This window comes from Lottia gigantea, assembly GCF_000327385.1.
Source record: "Lottia gigantea unplaced genomic scaffold LOTGIsca_1, whole genome shotgun sequence".
In the NCBI taxonomy this organism is placed as follows: Eukaryota; Metazoa; Mollusca; class Gastropoda; family Lottiidae; genus Lottia; species Lottia gigantea.
In genome coordinates this window covers 7,291,062-7,314,648 of record NW_008706746.1, presented here as the reverse complement: position 1 = coordinate 7,314,648, position 23,587 = coordinate 7,291,062, and the positions used below count along the sequence as shown (strand labels likewise).

Genomic DNA, 23,587 nt, shown 5'->3' with positions numbered 1-23,587 from the left:
CTGCCAACCCAGACAGCTGGTCTGAATGAATGAAATCTAAGTTAAATACCAGGAGCCTTTATCATATCAAATATCATGTCCAAATAGTTAACTAACAGATTGTGACAAGATAGCAGTGAGATTAAGCCTTAAGAGATATGAATGGGATATAAAATAAACTACTAGATCTGGAACTAGCTCAGTGGTTCCCAATCTATTTCAGCTCCTGGAGCAATCGCTTGGACCTTTCACGCCCCAAATATTTGTTTCATCCACATTTCCAGCATGTGATGATGTGAAGTGCTCTCTCAACTATATAAATTCTTCTCCTACACCAGTTGGCCACACCCTTGACACCTTAGTCCTACAACCCCAGTGGGTGAAAACACCCCAGGTTGGGAACCAGAGAACTAGCTTATTATATCTAGTTGAGAGAAAGTTGAAGTCAATGTATTCATTAATCAAATATAATGGGTCGTACAGTATTCAATTGATATGTACCAAATAGAATTTATAATACAATATAATACTTTTCTTCTCATTCCCTAAGCTTTCAACTGGTGTGACACCAGGCAGCTAGACACCTGATGCCACTTTTCATCATGAAATACTTCCTAATTTATGATTAATATATTTCTTCATATGAAAAGTTCATAACTGCTACCAATTGCCAAGCTCTTATTTTGGATATCTGGTTTCATCATGTGGTTTGGATCGTTAGTACTTTGCATTTGTATCTTGTGAAATTTTCTTTTTAACATAACGCGCACCTGCTTTTTTTTCTTGGGGTGGGGTAGGGCCCGTGACCTGGTTCAACCAATCCCTATGGTAGTTGAGCCACCTGACTTTACAAAGTTCTTGACTTGTTGCCATTATACCTATAACACTTTTCCAGTAAATTTATTCTACCAGATATTAAAATCAATGATAATAATTATAGCCCTGGGACTATAACGCTGTGATTTAATCAGGGAGGATATGAAGAAGGTCAGACGACTATCGTGATCTGGTCACTATTAACAGGACTCTTGGAGAATAGTCACTCAGATTCATTAGAATATGAATTGCTTTTAGTGTTAAGTTGATGAGATTGTGCATGAATATATCTGATATTTACATCTGACACGTTCTGTCTAATGGTATGTTGATTTGTACAAGATCTTGCTCAATCAATCTTCAATTATATATGGTAATATATTTCCTTTTTTTCATGGGTCCCTTTGTTCAAATTTTCCTGAAATTACAGGCACCAGACATGCACGATGGTATTCCGGAAACGATGCAAATAGAATTAAAAACTACATCAAAGAAACAAAAAAACAAATTGAAATGTGTATAAAATGTTTTTTTTAATCAGAAATGATTTTACTTCTGTTTGCTCAAAAAATAATCTTTTTAACCAACATTTAGCATGTTTTATAATAGAACAATTGTATGTGAGGTTTTTATCTGTTCTTACAGGCGTGAATAGATTCCATTCAGCTTATGATGTTCAAAGTTTGACGCTTTATCACGTCATAGGCAGGAAAGGATTTAATGAAGTAAAAATATCAAATTAAAGTGGACAGGTTTGATGAGCGTGGAGGAAGTTAGGATGTTTATTGAACTATTAGTTATTTAGATGTCTGATGAAACATGGTGATGACGTCAATGCTGTTAAAAACTGGTATTTAACCATGTTTTATCAGGTCGTTTAGGAACAATGGATATTAACGTTAAAATGTCTATAATGTTGGAAAGATTATAAACATAACACTCTATACCATTATCTACAGTAAAATACTTTCGCAATAATTTCATTGTCCTCAACCGTCATTTATTATTCTGTTCTTCTCTTAATTTCTTTGTACTGACGACTGCCTATTTTGAGAATTATTTCTCTCAACATGTCATGTCATGGTTTGAACTTCCTAGTTTTTGAATCTGGTTTGATTTAAGTTTTGGAACATAAATTTTGATTGAGGTTTCAGGTTTTAGAACATGGATTTTGATTGAGGTTTAAGAACATGAATTAATTCAGGTTTAAGAACATGGATTTTGGTTCAGGTTTAAGAACATGGATTGATTCAGGCTTAAGAACATGGATTGATTCAAGTTTAAGAACATGAATTAATTCAGGTTTAAGAACATGGATTTTGATTCAGGTTTAAGAACATGGATTGATTCAGGTTTTAGAACATGGATTAATTCAGGTTTAAGAACATGGAATTTGATTCAGGTTTATGAACATGGATTTTGATTCAAGATTGAGAACATGGATTTTGATTCAGGTTTAAGAACATGGATTGATTCAGGTTTAAGAACATGGATTGATTCAGGCTTAAGAACATGGATTGATTCAGATTTAAGAACATGAATTAATTCAGGTTTAAGAACATGGATTTTGATTCAGGTTTAAGAACATGGATTGATTCAGGTTTTAGAACATGGATTAATTCAGGTTTAAGAACATGGAATTTGATTCAGGTTTATGAACATGGATTTTGATTCAAGATTGAGAACATGGATTTTGATTCAGGTGTTAGATTTTAGAACATGGATTTTAAATTCAGGTTTTAGAACATGGATTTTGAGGTTTTAGAACATGGATTGATTCAGGTTTAAGAACATGGATTGATTCAGGTTTAAGAACATGGATTTTGATTCAGGTTTTAGAACATGGATTAATTCAGGTTTAAGAACATGGAATTTGATTCAGGTTTATGAACATGTATTTTGATTCAAGATTGAGAACATGGATTTTGATTCAGGTGTTAGATTTTAGAACATGGATTTTAATTCAGGTTTTAGAACATGGATTGATTCAGGTTTAAGAACATGGATTGATTCAGGTTTAAGAACATGGATTTTGATTTAGGTTTAAGAACATGGATTTCGCTTTTGGTTTTAGAACATGGATTTTGATTCAGGTTTTCGAACATGGGATTTTGATTTGGGTTTTAGAACATGGATTTTGATTCAAGTTTTAGAACTTGGATGAGTTCAGGTTTAAGATCATGGAATTTGATTCAAGTTTAAAAACATGGCTTGATACAGGTTTAAGAACATGGATTTTGATTTGGGTTTTAGAAGATGGATTTTGATTCAGGTTTTAGAAGATGGATTTTGATTTTGATTTAAGATTTTAGAACATGGATTTTGATTCAGGTTTAAGATTTTAGAAGATGGATTTTGATTCAGGTTTTAGTTTTTAGAACATGGATTTTGATTCAGGTTTTAGAATATGGATTTTTATTCCGCTTTTAGATTTTAGAACATGGATTTTGATTGTGGATTTAGAACATGGATTTTGATTCAAGTTTTAAGACATGTCCAGCTCGAACATACAAGGAAATTGTTAAGAAAATTGAATTGAATTGAGAAAATTGATTTTTGTCATTCATCATGTAAGACAGAAGTTTTGATGTTAGCCGTTAAAGATAAATGATGTTAGGTTATCAACATGACATATTTATACTGCTTCTAAATACTAGCCACAACTTAACTCTTTGGGAGATTCACAGATGTACTATTGTCTGTTTATGAAAGCACCACACATCATTTAACTCTCAGTTTGTTCCATTGTTCTACTATTGTCTCTATAAAGGAACACCAAACACCCAACTGGATTATATGCTAGAGAATTGTCTACTGTTGTACTATTGCCTGTTTATAGGAACACTAGACATCACCTAACTCTGGGTTATATTCCAGAGAATGGTCTACTGTTTTTTATAGAAACACCAGATATCACCTAACTCTGGGTTATATTCTAGAGGGTGGTCCACTGTTGTATATGCTAGTGAATTGTCTACTGTTTAACTATTGCCTGTTTATAGGAACACCAGACATCACCTAACTCTGGGTTATAATCTAGGTGGTAGTACACTGTTGTACTATTGTATGTTTATAGAAACACCAGACATCACCTAACTCTGGGTTATATTCTAGAGCGTGGCCCACTGTTGTACTATTGTCTGTTTATAGAAACACCAGACATCACCTAACTCTGGGTAACATTCTGGATGGTGGTCCACTGTTGTACTATTGCCTGTTTATAGGAACACCAGACATCACCTAACTCTGGGTTATATTCTAGAGAATTGTCCACTGTTGTACTATTGTTTGTTTATAGAAACACCAGACATCACCTAACTCTGGGTTATATTCAAGAGAATTGTCCACTGTTGTACTATTGTCTGTTTATAACACCAGACATCACATAACCCTGGTTATATTCTAGAGCGTGGTCCACTGTTGTACTATTGTCAGTTTATAGAAACACCAGACATCATCTAGCTCTGGGTAACATTCTGGATGGTGGTCCACTGTTGTGCTAATGTCTGTTTATAGAAGTATCAGATATCACCTAACACTAAGTGTTATTACCAAGGGTGATCCACTGTTGTAGGCTACTATTGTCAGTTTATAGAGAAATCTCCTTACTGTGGGTTATATTTAAAAGGATTGTTAACTGTTATATTAGTGTCTTACCTTTACCAGAGGGATCACTTGCAGTTTATAGAAACACCAGATTTCACCTACTAAGAGTTAGTACAAATGGTTATCAACTGTTGTACTGTTGTTAGCTTTTAGAAACCCAAGACATCACCTTAATATTGGTTGGCTTATAAAAACATTTGATATCTCATGTAGGCTAAGTTATACTCTCGAGGATGATCAACTGTTCTACTGCCACTAGCTTTGGACTTGGGTTTCTAAATTATGTCTGTTAATCATCAATCACAAAGCCAGCCTCTTGTTTCACTTTGGAAAAACAACCTTGATGAAAATTGATGGAAATTGAGAACTATATATATCAGGTAGCCTAGAAAAAACAATAACACTGGTTATAGCACGAATTTTCTAAAAGTATCAAAGTTAAGACGTAGCGAGATATTACACTGCCTTTCACAATAATATATGTTTCATTGGATTAATCACTGTGAAATAACAGCATTTTTGTCAAAAACTGTTGAAAGTTATTATTGGTGAAAAAATGTCTTTGATGTAAGTAAATATGATGTCAGAATATTCACGATGGGATTATTTATATTTATAAAGTGGTATCTTTTTTCTTGGCCACACGATATATAGATTTTTGGTTTCAGTCATATTTCTCCATTATGGTGTTTTTACATATCAGGTTTTGTTTTGCGATTCAGATTGTTAGTATTAGGTTTATTTATTATAAAAAGTTATTATTTCAGGTACCCCTCGTATGAAAGAGACCGACCGTTTGATAGAAGATTTCCTCCATTACAAAGATATGAAACCGTAACGTGTGATGGTCTATCTGAACCAAGTAGTGCCTCATTTGATGGTGTTCCTATTAGTCCTAGAAGAAACGTAGAATTCAGGTAAGCTTAGTCAAGGTTAGAGAATCTCTGTCTTGTCAGTGAATGAGATTAGGGGTTGGGAACTTAAGGACTTGTAGACACCTCCCCCCTCGCCCAAAGTTTTTTAAGTTGTTCTTATGATATTTGGGTCACTATTATTGATTATTGGGTATGCTTGTTATTCCAATCTCTGCAGAATCACTTATACAAAATGTTAGGCTACAAATTTTCAGAAATGTTTTAAAGATAAAATAAAATAGAATTTGTATTTCAGTAGATGTTTTGGAGAGAAAAGTCAAGATAAAATCTCATTAACTGATGAAATAACAGAAACAACCAAACTAACCTCGGATTTTGAAAAAAGTAAGTTGTATTCTTCTTGGCAGTGTTTTGTCTATGAATCATTAGACACGGTGACTGAGTAGGGACTGCAGAATTTGTATCAGGGGGAGGCTCACAAGCAATTCTTCACCTATGTAAAGGCAAAACAAATCTGTCCCAGTCAAACAAACTCTGGAATTTTGGAAAATTTCTAATTTGGTTTTTTACCCAAAATATATGCAGTCAGTGGGGTTACCCCCCCCCCCCCCCCTTGCAGCCCCGAAGACATGTTTTTCAGGCAAAAATTTGATAACTCGGTTAGAAATTTGGGCAACCTCAGTAAATAGCGTATATTTTATGAAAATTTAAAATTCGTATTAGCAATCCTTAATTTTTTTTAAAAACTCGTTGATTCTTGATATAATTTGTAGGTGAGATAAAGGACAGAAAATCGGACGAACATGAGAAACAGTCTCCAGTCTCAGGGTCAGGGTCTGATGATGGTCAAGGTCACAATGGAGCTCGACGAGTTTCCTTTCAGCTTCAAAATTTATCCCAGCATACCACACCAACACATGTTCCCCACCCCCTTAAAAAATTTAGAAGGTGAGAAGATTTAATTATTTTCATTTTAAGATCTTGGAATGCACATTTTTTAATTGAATTTCCAAAACAACCTTATCATGCACAGTTGCAATTCTGAAAAGTCATTAATTCCAAATACCATTTTTGCTCAAGATGTACTGACATTAAAGATTTGTTTCAAATTTAGATCTGAAGATGCCATGTCTAGTGCTGATTATTTGGAATGGATATGCAGAAACTGATATTTTTATATTAGGCTATATGGGATGGAAAATGAAATGAAACTAGTATTTCCCTCCCCAAAACCCAATTTACAGCCTCAAATTACTCTTTGATAATGTTATTTCAGGTATACAGAAGGGGACTTTCATCACCTGAAGAGATCCAAAATTGCGAAAGTGTCGGTACCACGTCAATATTCTCTCGGAGCACCAATAATTAATGGTTCTGTTAGTACCATAGAACAATGTATCAATCATAACGAGAAACATCGGAATTCTGTACCCACCACGACCCTATCAGACGTTAATAACTTTTCTAATGTGACTGTCGGTTCTTCACCTCCCAAAATTAAGTCAATACGGACTACGCAGGTGTCGGCAGAAATACATCAATATCCGGCTAAACTAGCGGAATATCGCCGAGATTTATTAGACTTTAAACGAGAAATTCGACCCATGCCTCCATTAAATTTTAATCGCTCTGTTTTTCAAAAGCCACCATATTCTCAAAGTTTAGAAACGGTGAGTCCAACTCAGTGTAGTAGAGAAACTCGGAAAGTGAAAAGTTATGAAGATGTGGCAGACTATGATGTGCTCAAAATCACAGAATTTTCCACAGGGCCTTTTTATAATTCAGATTTTGAAGTTATATCTGAACATGGTTCACCATTTTCGAGTAAAGTGAGATATAACGATACAGGAAGCTTGGAAAAATTAAACGAGGAACAAATCGAATATCTTGGTGACCTTGACCTTGAATCAGTCATTCCTGATGAAAGTGATGATACCGAAACTCTAAATGGAACTCAGAAATATCGCGAGTTGTGGAGTTTACGGACTACTTTGGAAGAGGAAGAGGAATGTAGTGATACGATACGTATGGAGAATATGACATCACCAGAGGAATCTCCAGATCGTGATCACGCTACTTTATATACAACGTCTTTTGAATCAAACACAGAGCCCCCTAGTGACACAGGAAACACTTGTGATCCAACTGACAGTGGATTTCATTGGGAGAGGTCTCGAAAATCTGCCAACAATTTGCTTCACCCACCAAATCAAGAAAACAGACGCCAAAATTATCGGAATATTTTATCACGAAGATTACAGAAAGCTGGTCCGAACACTAGTACAGAAAACAGTTTTGATTCTATTGAAACTGACGGAGATGTATCAGACACCAGCAGATACGAAGTCACAACATCATTCGAGTCCACAACAGATAATACCGACAGTACGACTGAGAGTCAACATCGTCTTCAACAAATGAAAGGAGACAGTGGCTACAAATCTTTAGAAACTCAACAATCAACCAAGGACTCAGTTGACGAAGAGAAAAAACCTTCTCCAACAGAAATTCACAATTCCCCTCCAAAAGAGGAACCAGATGGATCAAAATCAAACGGCGGCAAAAGAAATGGAAATAGTTCTTATTTTGATAGACGAAATGCACGGACTGCTTCTAAGAAGCGTAGAGAATATAGCCGACAAACGGTGAGAGTGTATGAATCTATAAACGAACCAGAAACGGACTCCAGATCAGACCTGCCATCTGGTGACAGTTTTGAAGACAATGCCCAACCCAGTAAAATGTTTGTGTTTTCCCGTTTTTTTAAGTCACATTCCCGAGGATCTCGAGATCGGTATCTTCAACGAGACTATAGTATTGATGAAAAAACTAATAAAATATTTAATGACTTTATGCGTAGCGAGCCTGTTCGGGAGCCTTATTCCAGACTAGGTGTTCGACGTTCCCCACGACTTCACAATAGACATCGCCTTCATCGTAAACAGACGGAACCCTTGTTAGGGGAGGAGAGAAGACGAGACAGATTGGCTCCAGAGAGACGAAGCACAAGTTTGGGCAGTGATAGCAGTGCCAGCTCAGTCAGACGTCTGTCCCCCCAAGACTCTATTGAAGAAGAAGAATTTGAAGGTGAAGAAGAAGAGGGTGTAGTGATCAGAGGGAATGATATTCATTACCCACGAACCATAGAACCAACACAGCCTACTGCTATTCATCCCATACCAATAATCAAACTACCAGAAGAAGAATCTGGCGACTCATAGCTGCTCATGAACTCTATTGCCAGATTATCTGCTTACAAATTAACCTTTCTGTTGCCAGATTGTTGTCTGCTCATAAAGAGACTAATCATACCAATACCAAATCTTAAGGTTGATATGTGGCCTTGCTTTAAAGGGATATTGTTGTTTGAATATATATTTTCAACAGAAATTGCTTTTGACTTTGAAAACCTGGTTGATTTTGGATAGAAGTTTCTATGAAAGCTGATTTATAGAATAATTTAAATATGGCCATTGATGTAATAATATCAGAAATTTCAGTCTGCGTAGAAACTTATTACTGCTTTCACTTTACTGGAATATTTGTTTGCTAAAATGGCCCACACATCAAAGAGATCACAACTTGCGTATGGTTTCAAATAAGAATAGCGTATTAGCGTTTGGGACTCGTGACCACTTTCATTATTGGCAACCATATACAACTTGTAATCTCTGATTTGAGAGCCACTCAGTTTATGTCAGAATTTTATTGAATTTCATTTCTTGAGCTATCTACTGTTAAAACATATATCTAGACAACTATACCTCTTTAAATCTAAATACAATCTCTCTTAACATTCATGTTCATTATATCAAATTCTCAACAGTCTATAACAGGGATTCTCTACCACTTGCAAAATGGGGCACAACAGAACTTGAAGAAAACACACAAAAAAAATGAAAATAAGAAATGAGTGCTCCAATCTGGCATCTTAATAATTTTGCACATTGAACTAAGAAAAAAACAAGAATTCTGTGGTCATGATTCAAGGTGGAATTCCAAGTATAAAAAGTGACCCTTTAACCAATTTACTTGAAAAACCTTGATCTGGTTTATTAAGTCTTATTACAATTGAGAGTTTGAGAGTTATTGTTCATGATACCACTATGTAGAATTCATGGTAGACTTAGAGATTGACAGTAGTTGAGAATTTGATATTATGTCAATGTCAAGCAGTTGATCTCATCATGTATTTATTCATTGAAAAAAAGAGAGTTTCTAGTTTATGTATACATGGTTATTGGGGACATTTAAAGCCTATATTTTCACCATTCTGATTTCCCATTCAATGTCTGTGGTGCCTGGTGCCTGTAATCTTAAAATGAGATTAAAACCAAATGGCATAGCATATGAACACAGACATCGAAAGAAATTAAGATCGTTGAATCAGAAGATATATCACTGTCCCCTGATACTAAGGCTAGAAAACCCTCTTTTAAATCCCTTTAAGAGTATTTTGTGGAAGACCCAAATATCAAAACTTAAAACCGGTGATTCATTTTCTCAATGTTGTAAAATGTTTTCTTACAAGTCACATGCCGTCATATACGGATGGTTTCATGTGGTTTTGTAGTGTGCAGCTGAAATTTCAGCCATTCAATATTTATTTGCTCAGGAACCTCTTGATAGATTCTGGGGATAGCGGTAGTGACCTTCTAAAACTTGATTGGTTCTCCTATTTGAATTGTAACCAATGAGAATGGTGGATAGGTCTTCGTAAAGCAGAATAAGAAATCAAATTAGATGTTAAGCTAATCGTAACAGAACATAAAACTTCTAAAACATGATTGGTTATTCAATTTGAATTTTAACCAATAATTTCACAGAAAGTTTCATAAACTTACCCTAATAGGCCATATTACTTTAAACCAAAATGCTAAAACCTAAATTTTGTCATTATTTTCCAATGTTGTACACTTTTTGCTCCACATGATTTATAAGCAGACCTGTATCTAGCCCAGGTCTAAGGGGGGGCTCAACTACAGGGCCTTGCCCTACCTTTAACTACAGGCCTACTTATCCATATCTTTGTAGAGGGAATGTTGAGAGAAAGCTACCTGGTGATCATGACCTATGACGGTCTATATTGTCATTGTACATGTAGTGCTTTGGTAAATTGTTAAAGACCTAGGTGTTTTTTTTTTAATTTCTGATAAGTGAAAATCAGGTTAGATCCGTAAGATAGATAGTCACAAACCATCAGTGGCGGCACCAGTCTCCCTGGGGGTTCAAATAGGGGGCGGACTGATGAAATAGGGGGACAAATAATGTTGAGGCTGAAATTGGAAGTGTGGCAACTCCGTGGAGACATCATAGTCTCAAGTCTCTCATTTGGCGTGTAAAAAAATCATGAAAATTTGGAATTGAATTTATTTGGCGCATTCTGGCACATATTTTGTGTCAAAAACCAATAAAAATATTATAAATTTATTATAAATAAAGTGGGTGTACAATTTTTCTTGAAGGGGATGGGGGGCAAGTGTCTCTCCTTTATTACCCTCGCTGGGGCCGCCACTCTAAACTATGAGAACACCTCCCATGTTTGTCATTCCATTTTCCATTCCATTCATTAAAGGGTTATTTAATACGATATAATATATATACAATACATACATTTTCTTTATTTCAAATAAAAAAGAGTGAAAATCATCAAATCTGTTGCAATTTTAAGAAACTTTTCAATGACGAAAGGTCTTCAACATTTTTTATTTTGTTTATTCCTTGCATGTAGTATGATGAGAAGGTGCAAGATTAAGTGGACATCTAAGTAAAATAGGTTATTTAGTTCTCCAGATATATTTCCAATGAATAAGCAGTGAAAATATGTAGCTCATTACTAGATTAATTGGAATTTGAACTGTGAAGGCCTACATTAGTGTTCATGACCCCAAAACACTTAAAATAAATCTTGAAGATTTGTGCTACATTTTACCTTGACCTAGTTGTGACTTGACCTTGACCTAGTTGCGACTTGACCTTGACCTAGTCATGGTGTTGATATTGAACTAGTTGTGATCTTGACTTGACATTGAAGCGAAATTAAGGCCTAACTAGTTGTAACATTGACCTTACTATAATGTGACATTGATCCTAACATGACCTTGATCCTGAATATTATAGCACTACCACCTCCTGTGATGTAACTCAATATATTATTGAGGATTTGTTATAAAATATTTTGCACGTTTCACTATTTTTCTACTCTTGTACTTTTAACTACTCAGGTTTTGTTTCCCTTTGCTCATTGAATCCCCTCCCTCCTTCTTACCCTGTCTCTGTTGACCCCTTTCCTTTCCCTGTCCCCAATTTTTACAACCTGATTAATTCCGTATTTAAGGAAACCCTTTGCGGATAACTGCTGATATTGTTTTCGATGAAAACAAAAACTCAACCAAAGCATTCAGTGGTTTCATTTGCTTTTTGTAACTCTTCCTATTCAGATTATTTACAGGCTGGAGTAAAGGGAGAAAACTATTTGATTGATCAACAGAGTTACTCCCCTTATCAGCTGTAAGGAAAAGAAATAACTCACTGCCTTCCTTTCATAGGTGGTTACATATTCTGAAGGGAAAAAATGATATGCTCATAAGCTATTGTAAAGCAAAGTATGATCTAAAATTGTGTTGCATTTCCTCTGGGCAACTTTGAAGGAAAATCTGTAACCTATAATCTAATATATTGCCTTTCATGATCTGCTGCAACTTGAACCTAATAGATCTTTAAAATATTAAATGTAATGTATTTGTATATAAATTTTGAAAACTTGAGTAAAATATTTCATTGTGTAAAATAAACAAAGTAGACAAATATTAGGCCTAATCAATTGGATGTTGCTAAAATATAAAGCTACTTTAATGTATAGTTTAAGATGTTTTGTTTTTGTTAAAAGAAAAATTAATATTGCAAGAATGATTTGAAATATAGGCTACTCATTTGTCATCAGCACTGAATAATTTTCTACCAAAACCCAGAAATTTATTATTCAGTCTAGTAATAGACTATATTTTGTTTCTAATGAACACTAAGATTATGTCGTGTCTGCTACAACTCCGTCAATAGGGTTGGGCCGTGGGGGTTGGGTCCCAGCAAATGAGAATTAAGCCCCAGCAACACCTTCTTCAGTTCAGCAGACATTGATTCATGTACTGTGTCTCTGTACAAAATCAAAAAGATTTTGGTTAGTTTTTGGCACCTTAAATTGTCAGAAATAAAGATTTTGGTTAGTTTTTGGCACCTTAAATTGTCAGAAATGAGTTTTCTTGGCATTTAATTCTTCAAATTTTTTGAGTACAAAATCTGAGCCTCAGCACCAATTCATTCCTGGCATTCTAGAGCTCATGATGCCATTTAGAGATTGTTTTTTGTTAAATGATATGATATACAATTGCTATAATAAGTTTATATCCTTTACGCGAGTCTGCTAGCGAATTTAATAACATATTACAACCTTAAATACTAGGCCTACCCTTATAATTTTCGACAATGAAATATTTTGCTGAATTGAAATTGTCTGTTTAATTTATGAAATTGTTATTTTCTTCCATATTTTATTGTTTGTTATTAATATTTAAAGGGGGTGTCTGGTTTCTATAAGACTATCAATAATTGTCTTTGAAGTAATATTATATTCACATGAAAATTATTCCTTTTAGTATTGTCACAAATAGTGGCGTTTCTACAGAGAGGGGGCCAGATGGGAGCCATGCCGCCACCACAAAAGAGGCTGAACCAGATTTGGCCCCCCTAGATTCAAATATTTATCATCTTATAAAGTGTGGCCCCTGCTCAGCACCTGCACCTAATGTTTTATAGAATGCCACTGGTTACAAACAAGAATTAATTGATTATCCTACATTTCTACTACTGAAAAATGTTTAAACATGTATATATTAAAGACCGTAATCAACGCCTGAAAATGGTGAAACTATCCCTTTAATGTGATCTATTACAAGTCACAGAAAGAAATGAGTTAAACAGATAATGATCATCTTCCCACCTAGATAATGTTACCTAAAGAACACAATTCTATAAAGTATCAGTTTCTAACTTCAAGCTTAAAACTAAAAACTATTCACTAAGTAATGTGCAACTTGAAGTACATGATAGCAATTTGATTTAAAAACTTCTATTCTACAGGTCAAATCTCGTAGGAGTACTGTATTGTGACATTCTAAACTTACAAATCTGAAAAACCTGGAATGATTTCCATTGTTATAACACATGATTAAAAGACATTGATAACTACAAGAATCTTGGAATGAAGAAGAACCAGATGAACAGTAATCAGACACCTCTTTCATGTTTTTATGTCATTGTTTGCCTTGACTTTAATCTTCTATTCTGTTATTTGTTAGAGAAATATTGTGGAATGTAAACTCAACTCAACTTCAGAAAATTGAACTGCCCACTTTAAAGAGAAATAAGAGGTTATCTAAACTTTGTTTGTGAATGTGTATCGGGGACACTGATATCATCAGTATGCACCATTCTATTTTTATGTCTTTGACTCTTACAATTACGCTAAAAGTAAGTGTTTAATGACATAACTTTCTCAAAGTTTGATTGAAACAGTGCAAATTGATGCTACCTGAGTCCTCTACACACGTATTTTTAGAAAACCTCTTTTCAATCCCTTTAAAGTACCATAACTCCATACTTTATAGACTGTGGAATGGAATTATTGATATGATTAATGTACACAATTTTCTAAATTTTCTATGTGTATTGAGCAGCCAATTGCACCAATCAAATTTTCAGTCAGATGTCTATAGCTCTTGCATTTCCACTAAATCTAAGTGATTGACAAATTCATCAAAATAAAAATCTAAGGGCTTTTGCAAAAGTGATATCATAAAATGCCTAGTTCTAGTGGAATTGAAAGTGTCTCTAATATGCATAACAGTTTAGAAAACCTTTAGAAGATATGGAAAACTGAAATCTTCAGACTAGCTCCAAACCATAAACTACTGCCTTCTTTTCAGTTTTAAGGCTTTCATTCTGAGCTACTTGTTAACCTATTCAGAAGAATAATATTGCTCATGTCTCTGCTTCTATTTCATTATAAATGATATATTTTCACTACTTCATGTTAAAATGTTTTGTAACTTTGTCAAAGAGTAAAATACCAAAAATAATTTTTTAATCCCTCTTTAAATGTGGTGTTTCACCCAATAAATTGTTTTATTAAATTAATGTGTGTTTTGAAGTTTATGTGACATATAATACAATATATTTACATTTCTACTGTCACTCCCTTCAATGAACCAGTTTCAAAAACTGGCGTTTATTTTTCCATAACTGTAGTTTGTACAAGACACTATGACGTTGTCAATGCACAACAATGACGCAATCTAAGATTTGTGGCAAATTTAAGTAACCAATCATCATATAAAACAGTGAAAACTGTATGAATATATAAATATAAGAATTAAATGACTCATTTATTCAGTTTGTCACATGATCAATTCTGTTTACAAACCAATAATGCTATAGAGACCAACATATACTTGTTAAATAGTATCTGGAGCTGTTCTGTAAATCATGAAATTTCAAGACAGCAGAAATAATCTTTCAATTTCGTATTTACGGGAGAGATGAGTTTCAACCAAGAAATGGGTGGGGTTTATTATATCAACCAATACTTGAATTGGATGTTGGCGATGTGTGCTACAGGTTGCTGAACTTTCAAGAAGTTGGGTTTTAGAACCTGTGATCAATAAACACAACAATTTACATCATACAAGTTAAATATTATTTTATTGAAATGAAACCGAGCAAGAAATATTTATAATTCGTATGTACAATTTTAACCTTGCTATTTCTTCAACTTGAGGTCTCTTGCCATATTGTCTTAAACAGAGAATTATCTTAGTTAGAAATTAATATCAGTGATCAAGCGAAATCTTAAAAATTCAAATGAAATAACATGACATCTTGAATTACAGGATAAACATTTGATTTTCACCTTTTGAAATCTTCCAGTCAAACTCTGTGACAGAACACTACTGAATGATAAAACTTGAGTATAATTCTAGTTTAGAGGTATATATTCTATTATGAATATTACCATCTAATAGAATTTAATTCCAGTAATGCCTATCAATTTTTAGAATGAAAATCTGACTTTGGTTTTGTCTCCTTCATGAAAGGCTGGATAAAGTTTGCCAGTTCTTTGCTTGTCACCCTTCAATATTCTATTGAATTCTTCTACACATGCATATAATATGTAATATAGGCAGAGCTCATTTATAACAATGGGGGTAATTTTTGTTTCCTTATATCTTTATCCAGTCTTATTCATGGCACAAAATTGATATTCCTAAAAATAAAAATTCCTCTTGTTCAAAAATAAACCTTGGAGATACAAGTTTTTGTAAGCAGAAACCTACAGACAAACCTCTAAATCTCATGATGAAGACCTCCAGACCAGGAAGTGTAATTATAACTGTAATTAACAAGTTGAAAGTAATCATTAATTAGAGATTATCATGATTTAATTATCACTGGTAATAAACAACCATTGAAATCCCTAAATTCACCATTTTCCTTAATTAAAATATTGACTATTAATCACTTAGGTTGAGGAAAAACAAAACATTGACTTGTCCTTTTCACTGATTATTCTGAAGTTAAAACCAGGAAGTGAGATAAAGAATTATCTACGAGGTTATTTCAGTAAATGGCCGTGTATTCTTGAAATGATCTCAGTACTAGGATAATTTAGAAACAGTTTTAGAAGTTAAGACCCTAAGATATCCTAGCACTAAGATCGTTTCAAGAAAAACACTGTTTCTAGCACATTCTAGCTCTAAGATCATTTGGAGAATATGTGGCTAGATTAATATGGTCAAATATGGATAATTTTAATTGAATACTAAAACTGATATTTTAGCTAAAATAAATAAATTACCAATAATGCATTATTCTATTGTGACTGTTGTGTTATTTAACGTTGTACATAACCCCAAAAAACATTAAAGGATTTTGAGTTGTCTAACCTATTTATGGGTATCACAAAATATTGATAAACTACTAGTGAGCAGATTAACAAACTTCATTTCAGCTATAGTGAACAAATTTCAAAACATTTATGAAAAATTTGATTTTAACGAAGTAATTGGGAAAATGGTTTTATGTAATGGCCATTAAAAAGGCTTGCGACTGCTTAGTGCTAATTTCTTAAAGGTTTACTTCAGCTCAAGCTTGAACTAAAAGCTTAATATTGTCAACAAAAACATGCAGATTTGAGTTCAATGGAGAAAAGAAAATCTTGTAGATCCCGCTATTAAAGCTGTCTCATACATTCACTCTAAGCGAAATTCTACTCCAATGATTTGGTTGATGTTATATTAAGGTAAAGGTCACTTATTATTATACGGCAATAGAAAGACTTGCGTATACCACTGATGTTAAGAGTACTATATATATAACATAATGATCTAGATTAGGTATTACTGAAATCTCATGCTGAAATTCTAATCCTACTGCTTAACGCAAATGACATTTTCACTCAAGTGAATTCCAAATATATTTTTTTTTCAAGTTCATATTTTTATAACAAAAATAACGAGCACAGCAAGTAGATAATTCACCACAGAAAAATTTGAATCCAAAAGAAATAAGACAATTTTTTGAGCAATTATTGGCCAATCAAATTTCTAAGAATTAATTTAACATTAAAGTATGCTGACTTAGATCATATGTGCTTCAAGTTGAACTATCTCAATACCAAATATATTGCCTTGACGAGGATTGTAAACCCAAAGCACATGTCAGCAGTATGAAATGAACGCTACTCAATTTAACACAAGAAATGGCATAATAGTAATAATACATTTACTGATTGGTTGATTTGTTATCACAGTGATATCATTGACCAATCATATATTTAAAGAAATAAGCTAGAAATGCATTGCAGTAAGTTACAAACTTTCTGACAGTAGACCCAAGATCACTATGTTATATATAAACCTAATATTAATAAAGTTAAATAAAATCATCATCTTCATAGGTATAATTTCCTGTAGCATCACCAATCAGATCTAAATCATCAGCTCGATCTATCTTTATTACAGCTTTATTCTTCTTCTTTTTCTTCTTTTCTAATTCCTGCAACAATATATTTTCTATTTTAATAAGGTTCTCATTTACAGGGGCATTCTGATATGTTAACAAAATCCAGAGAAACATGTGCTTAGTTTTAACTAATAATAGATCATTATTTCAACAAGATTCTTCTTCAATTAAGGGATTGTAAAGGTTTCTTTAACTTTTTATGTAATTTGCAGTCAGACGACTGAGGTTCTTACAATTTCACTAAAACTACAATAAAGAATAAAAATCTTACTTTTCTTTGTCGTTCTTTTTCATGATGTAAATTTGATATCGTGGTAGAAATTCTTTTAATATCTTCAGTAGGTACTAAAATTATAAATAGAATAACCTATATCACATATTTAAAAGAGAAATATCCCTAGTGTATAGCATAACCCCTCTGCTATCCCTTTGGCTCTACCACTGTCCGAGTTGTACCCAGCCAACAGGCTATAACTCTATACATAAAAGACTTGTACTTACAATCTATGGCTAAGTCTTGTATGAGGTTTTCTAAAAATTTAGGGTAATAACTATGTTTCTGAAATAAATAAAAAAATCAATAATTTGTATTATATTTCAAGATACATGATAATACAACAATGTCTTGGCAGTTTCACTTTTTCAAAAGCATATTTTTGAAAAGGAAATAGTCATTTTCCAACCATTTTACTAGACTAATTTAAGATTTTTCTTAAAGAGCCAGTTCAAGAACTATACAGTGAGTTGCCAGACATCATCACTACGTGTATGGATTTCAAAAGAAAACGATAATTTGAAAGATAATTACAAGGTATATAATGTAACTGTTTTAATTCCCATCATACAATTCAAGGCAATATACTTGGGAACTCAGGATATATTTTACTAAGATTTCTCTCAGTGTTCAAAGGATCAATACTCACTTCAAATGTTTTTATTTTATCTTTTAAAGCAGTGGTTAATTTTTTAAAATCTTCTTCTGTTTCTATTGAAATTGCTTCTAATTCACTAGATATACCTGTAGATTATAAAAAGGGGACTTTAAGTCCTACTTTTCTACCCCTGATTGGACTAATGTAGATGTTCAATGAGGAAAGTTTGTCAGGACAGCGAAACTCTTTTTTTTTATTTCCAACTGTCGAGGGATTCTAAATGATTATATCGTTTAGCACACGAGACCTCAGTTAATTGAATGACAGGACACTTTTTCCAGTTCACACCTACATCACTAATAGGGGGGAACAAGGTTGAAAGGTATTATCTTTACTAATGCCACACATTTGAGATCAGACGTTTAACCGACTGAGCAACTGTGGTTCCCTAATAATGATGAAAGGTGGCTATATCAAGTTCAATTACAATTTCTTATCTCAAATTAGCTTGATTATAAATTTTTTTTTTTTAACAAATTCTTACCAAATGCTTCTTTTGCTAATTTTAAATCTGATTCTTCTTGCATCTTTTTAATTCTTTGTTTTTCAGCCATTTTTCCTTCTGGTGTACTGGACTTATGTTTTTCTTCCTGTTCATGATAAACATTGTTTTTATAATTTAACCATATAAATGATATTTGAATTATGAAATTTACATGCTAATTCTGTAGGATGTAATATTTATCCACACACCGTTTGTGAAACTAAAGTATGATTGGTCAAAAGGAATGGTCCCTTTAAATATATTAATTCTTTTCTACAATCACATCTTCCAGGACAATAACAATCTCATGTGCAGGTTCTACAGATATGAAAGGATGTGCTAAATTGTTTCAAACTATTTCATATAATACAAAGAAGATCTTGAACTCACTATTTCTAATCTGACTTCCTCTTTCTTTGCTGCTAGAGCAGCCTCTTTCTCTGCTAGTCTTTGTTCCAGTGATTTTTTCTTAGGCCTTTGGTAGGCTGAAATGCCATAAAAAAAAGTTTACAATGTAACACTTTGCTTTAAGACAAAATAATTTCATCTTGGGCCTTTAACTGAAATGCTGAATTATTGATAAAAAATAAAATTTGCAGCACTGGCCATTATGAGATAAAAAAAATTTTTCTAGAGACTTTTGCCTACCCTTCATTTCTGGAGGAACTTCTTTCTTGCTTTCGTCATCTTCCCAACTATCCTACAATATCACAAGGAAATTTAATCTCGGCCCTACAGTAGCAGAAAGCTTTTTTGTTGATAATAATATGACATATCTACAATATGGTAGTCTACAATATATAGCACAGTTATAACTGCACATTATGGTGACAAATCTTATAAATGAATGTTTTTAGATTTTTCTTTTTTGAAAAGATGGAATGAGGATGAAGCCTATCAATCAAATAACACTGTCAAAAAAGCCACAACCTGTCAATCTTCAAAAAAGTCAACTTACACCTTAGCCTACAAAGCACAGAAGTGTTCACAGTACTGAGTACACCCTGAAAAATATTGTCATATTCCCCCACACTCAACAGATAAAATGAGTAGTGACAACCCTCAACCATATGGTTAATATCACACCAGTACTTCCTGACCCTTCTCTTGATACTGAACTGAACAAAAATTCGAAACCCAAACTTCAAAAAGAACGTACCTTGATGTCATCTTCGTCTTCCCCTTCCCATTTATCTGTCTTTTTCACACTGAAATCATTGACAGTAAATTCCTCGGAATCTGCAGAATAAATAGGTACATGTTTGAGACATTTCCATTCATAAATTACTAAGTTATAACATAAAATATGGCTTTCCACATGTTACTCACCCCAAGAGTCTGCCATTTTGAAAATTACTCCATTCACGTGACCAGAATTCGAGAACCTGTTGGAAGGGATTTTACTGAACAAAATTTCTCTTATATTTTGTTCCTTGTTATTTGCTTGAGGCAAAACAAAAACGCCCATTTAAATCATCATTTTCAATAATTTGGTATTTTTTTAGAATTCTTGACGACGAAAAGTTATTTACAAATGGCGGATATGTATGAGTAATGCTGGAATTCGAACTTTAATGGTAATATTTACTAATTTCTTAGTTATCTACACATTATGGAAAAAATTTTAAATGTAGAATTTAAGTCTCGAAACAGTTTATTGTCTTTTGAATACATGTTATCGCACCATAATATTTCTATTTCGTAAATAAGATTCTCTTTTGTTCAGATTTTTAAATGAAGGGAGACAACTATAAATAGTTATTTCTGGAGCAGACCACTATTAACTTCGTGAAAAAAATCCCTTACTTGTAAAGTTGTGTTTCTTTTTTCATGTAGATACAAAAATGAATAAAAAGAATCCTCCACCCGGAAAAACCAATAAAGTATGATTTAATTTAATTTTTTCAAATACTTGTCCTAGGGCTAGTTCTAAGGCTTATTAAAGGGAAGACATTTATTTTTTTCTAATTTCTAATTTTGACAGATTTATTTATTTAAGTTGATTTATAAGAAATTTTTTAAGAAGATATGTGCTATTAATATCTAGTCTTGGCCTTAACTTGTATTTTTAAAGGCACAAGGTTCTGGGAAATCACCAGCATCCAAACAAGGTGCATTGTCTAGTAAACCCAGTAATGCTTCTACCAGTAACGCTGTGGTACCACGAGGAGGGCGTGCAATGGCACCATTAGTAGCTGGAAACCAAATCAAAATGAAGAAAGTAGATGGAATTTTACACCCAGAAGGTGAGTTGGGTTTATTCTTTTTTTTTGGGGGGAAATATTGAAAAAAAAACACCATTTTTCAGTTATCTACCTCTAAACAATATTACTGGATTCCTATCTAGAAAAGTGGAACTCCCCCAAAATTCCCCACAAAAACACCTTGACTGCTTGCTACATCCTTCCCATATCTAAGAGTGGAAACAATTTTTACAGAAATTGGTTTGAAGTTTGCATTCTCTTCAATGATAGTAATTTATTTTGATTACAGGTTATACTATGAGAAAAATTGAACCAGCTAAGAATTATGATGTGGTGTCGTTCGCTAGAGCCATGAATGATGATTTTGCTCCTAGACTGAAGAAGTTGTTCGACATTGAAACAGAAGCTGCAATAGAGGCCCAGACCACAGGTCAGTTTTGTACTTTTTTGGAGGAGAGGAAGACTCTTTGCTATCAAATTAGGATCTATTTATTGAATTATGTAGGGTTATCTCCCTGTGAACTTAATTTAAATGGAAACAAGGATCAGGATTCTGTTCCTACTGTGACATTCACAACCCTTGTCATAGATCATCTTTACAATGTCAAACTATTAGGAATTGTGTCTTATACCTTGACTGCAATAGCCATCTTTCTTGTATCACAGAAGTTTTTAAATGCATTTGACAGGATTCCTGGTACTATTTGATCCAGCAGTAGTCTTGTTTTATTTGTTACAGGAATCTATATTGGTTGGCGCTGTCCAGAATTTAAACATGACTGTCAGAGACTGACCCGTCAATCAAAATGTTTCTGTGGTCATTATTTAGCAGAACATAACAAATATACAGGTTTGATTCCTAGTTTACTTTGAATCTTGTATCAGGTTACTAACGCTGTAACACCCTTCAAATCAAAGAAGACATCTACAACACTGACGGAGAGATTGAGTTGAAAAGTCGAAGATCAAAAATATCTGACTTTTGCTGGAATCAAACACAAGACCCTTGAGTGAGCAAGAAGAGTCAATTTTGGCAAACGATCACATACAACATTATTTTTAGGAAATACAAGATCAAGATTTTTGGTCAGACAGACATTCTGCATCTTTTTTTGTTTTCCTCCAACTTAATGATTTGTAATTTTTCTCCAACAGTAGAGTATATTGATAGAATTTCTACATACAGGTAAAAGTGTCAGGGTGCCCTGTAAACAATGTCCATGTAAAGCTTATGCCTGGATTCCAGCAAGACCTGAAGAAATTGGAGAATTCTGGCACCAGAGAAGACGAGATTTTGATCCTAGTGCCTGGAGAGCTAAATGTAAATGTAAACATCATCATGAACAACACGATCCTAATACCAGTCATAGATGTAAAGTTTCAGGTATGAAGCATTTATTTTGACAGTGTCATATTTTTAACCTTTCTGCTTCAACAATTGTGCCCCAACCTATCTGCTTCAACAATTGTGCTCCAACCTATCTGCTTCAACAATTGTGCCCCAACCTTTCTGCTTCAACAATTGTGCCCCAACCTACCTGCTTCAACAATTGTGCCCAAACTATATTTCTTAATTGAAAAATATATGATTTTTGTTGTGTTTTTGCCCCAAAATATGTGTCATAATGCACCAAATCAATTCAAATTTTTTGAAAATTTTCCCAGATAAGTGATGAGAGGTTTGCAACTATTACACCATCAGAAATACGTATATAGTTTTCAATATTGCAGGTTGCTCTTGTGGAAGATTTTTCTCAGATTTTCTGTGTGCAGCTTGTGATCGACATTGGGAGGTCCATGAAACATTTTTTGAGACAGAAGACATGAGGGCTCAGAATGGTTTACCAATAGGTATGTAAATTCATGAGAGGAGACAGTAGTATAGGAACAAACCCAATACCCGAGCAGTGGCATTCACCTCTTCTCAGGTCTGTGACAGGTCTCATTTTTAGGTGGAAATTAAGATCAGGCCATCTGAAATCCATTGGCTTGTGCCAGACCGCTGGCCTCAAAGGCCTAGTCCCTGAGAGATACCTCTCATTTTTGCCCCTCCATCCCTCCGACATTTTCTAGATATCTAGATGCCGAGAGGCATCTGAATTTGCAGAACCCTAAATAAAATAAAGTAAAAACAGAACGTAATAGATTTTGTTGGGAGAGTAAGTCATTTACGTTTGTTCTAAGCCTACAGATCTTTGTTGATTTCATCTTTTAGGGGAACATTATTTACCATTTAATGAGATGCCGAATCTTAGAAACATCACGTTGACTGGAGATGAAGAGGATGATTCCATGTACCGGGCGCTAACTGGAGGTCAAGGGTCAATACCGAGATCAAGAAGGGCAATAGGCAATGATACTCCTGTGGAATTCGGAGCTGGATCAAGCAAACCTGGATTTCGACCCACTTACGATTAACAAGCAATCATAGCACATTTCTTCCCTGATCTTAATGTTTGGTTGTGAAGCAATAAGCTTTCTTCTGTGGGGAGAGCTAATATAAGTCTATGAAGTTTGATCTGCAAAAGCATTAATCACTAGCCTATATCTTATAGACTATCTACATCTGATATACACTTATAGATCTACTTGTAATTAGGACAAAACTACACACAT

The 23,587-nt window shown here is 33.8% G+C and overlaps 3 protein-coding genes across 3 annotated transcripts; 2 read left to right on the top strand and 1 right to left on the bottom strand.

Annotated features, from left to right (window-relative positions):
- Window positions 1-4,957: 4,957 nt before the first annotated feature.
- Window positions 4,958-9,161, top strand: LOTGIDRAFT_228101 (hypothetical protein; the record flags this gene model as incomplete). Its single annotated transcript, XM_009045868.1, has 5 exons — window positions 4,958-4,968; window positions 5,169-5,318; window positions 5,572-5,660; window positions 6,050-6,224; window positions 6,553-9,161. 5 exons carry the CDS (start codon window positions 4,958-4,960, stop codon window positions 8,495-8,497), a joined length of 2,370 nt encoding a protein of 789 aa, XP_009044116.1. The 3' UTR covers window positions 8,498-9,161.
- A 7,497-nt stretch (window positions 9,162-16,658) lies between these two features.
- On the bottom strand, window positions 16,659-20,112 carry LOTGIDRAFT_228100 (hypothetical protein; the record flags this gene model as incomplete). The annotated part of the gene is made up of 9 exons (XM_009045867.1): window positions 16,659-17,384; window positions 17,623-17,696; window positions 17,853-17,910; window positions 18,275-18,369; window positions 18,768-18,873; window positions 19,158-19,252; window positions 19,416-19,467; window positions 19,927-20,006; window positions 20,097-20,112. 9 exons carry the CDS (start codon window positions 20,110-20,112, stop codon window positions 17,262-17,264), a joined length of 699 nt encoding a protein of 232 aa, XP_009044115.1. The 3' UTR covers window positions 16,659-17,261.
- A 1,594-nt stretch (window positions 20,113-21,706) lies between these two features.
- Window positions 21,707-22,830, top strand: LOTGIDRAFT_102605 (hypothetical protein; the record flags this gene model as incomplete). Its single annotated transcript, XM_009045866.1, has 3 exons — window positions 21,707-21,821; window positions 22,158-22,355; window positions 22,703-22,830. Coding segments are annotated over 3 exons (441 nt in total), but the record flags the coding sequence as incomplete, so codon positions are not given.
- Between the last annotated feature and the right edge of the window lie 757 nt (window positions 22,831-23,587).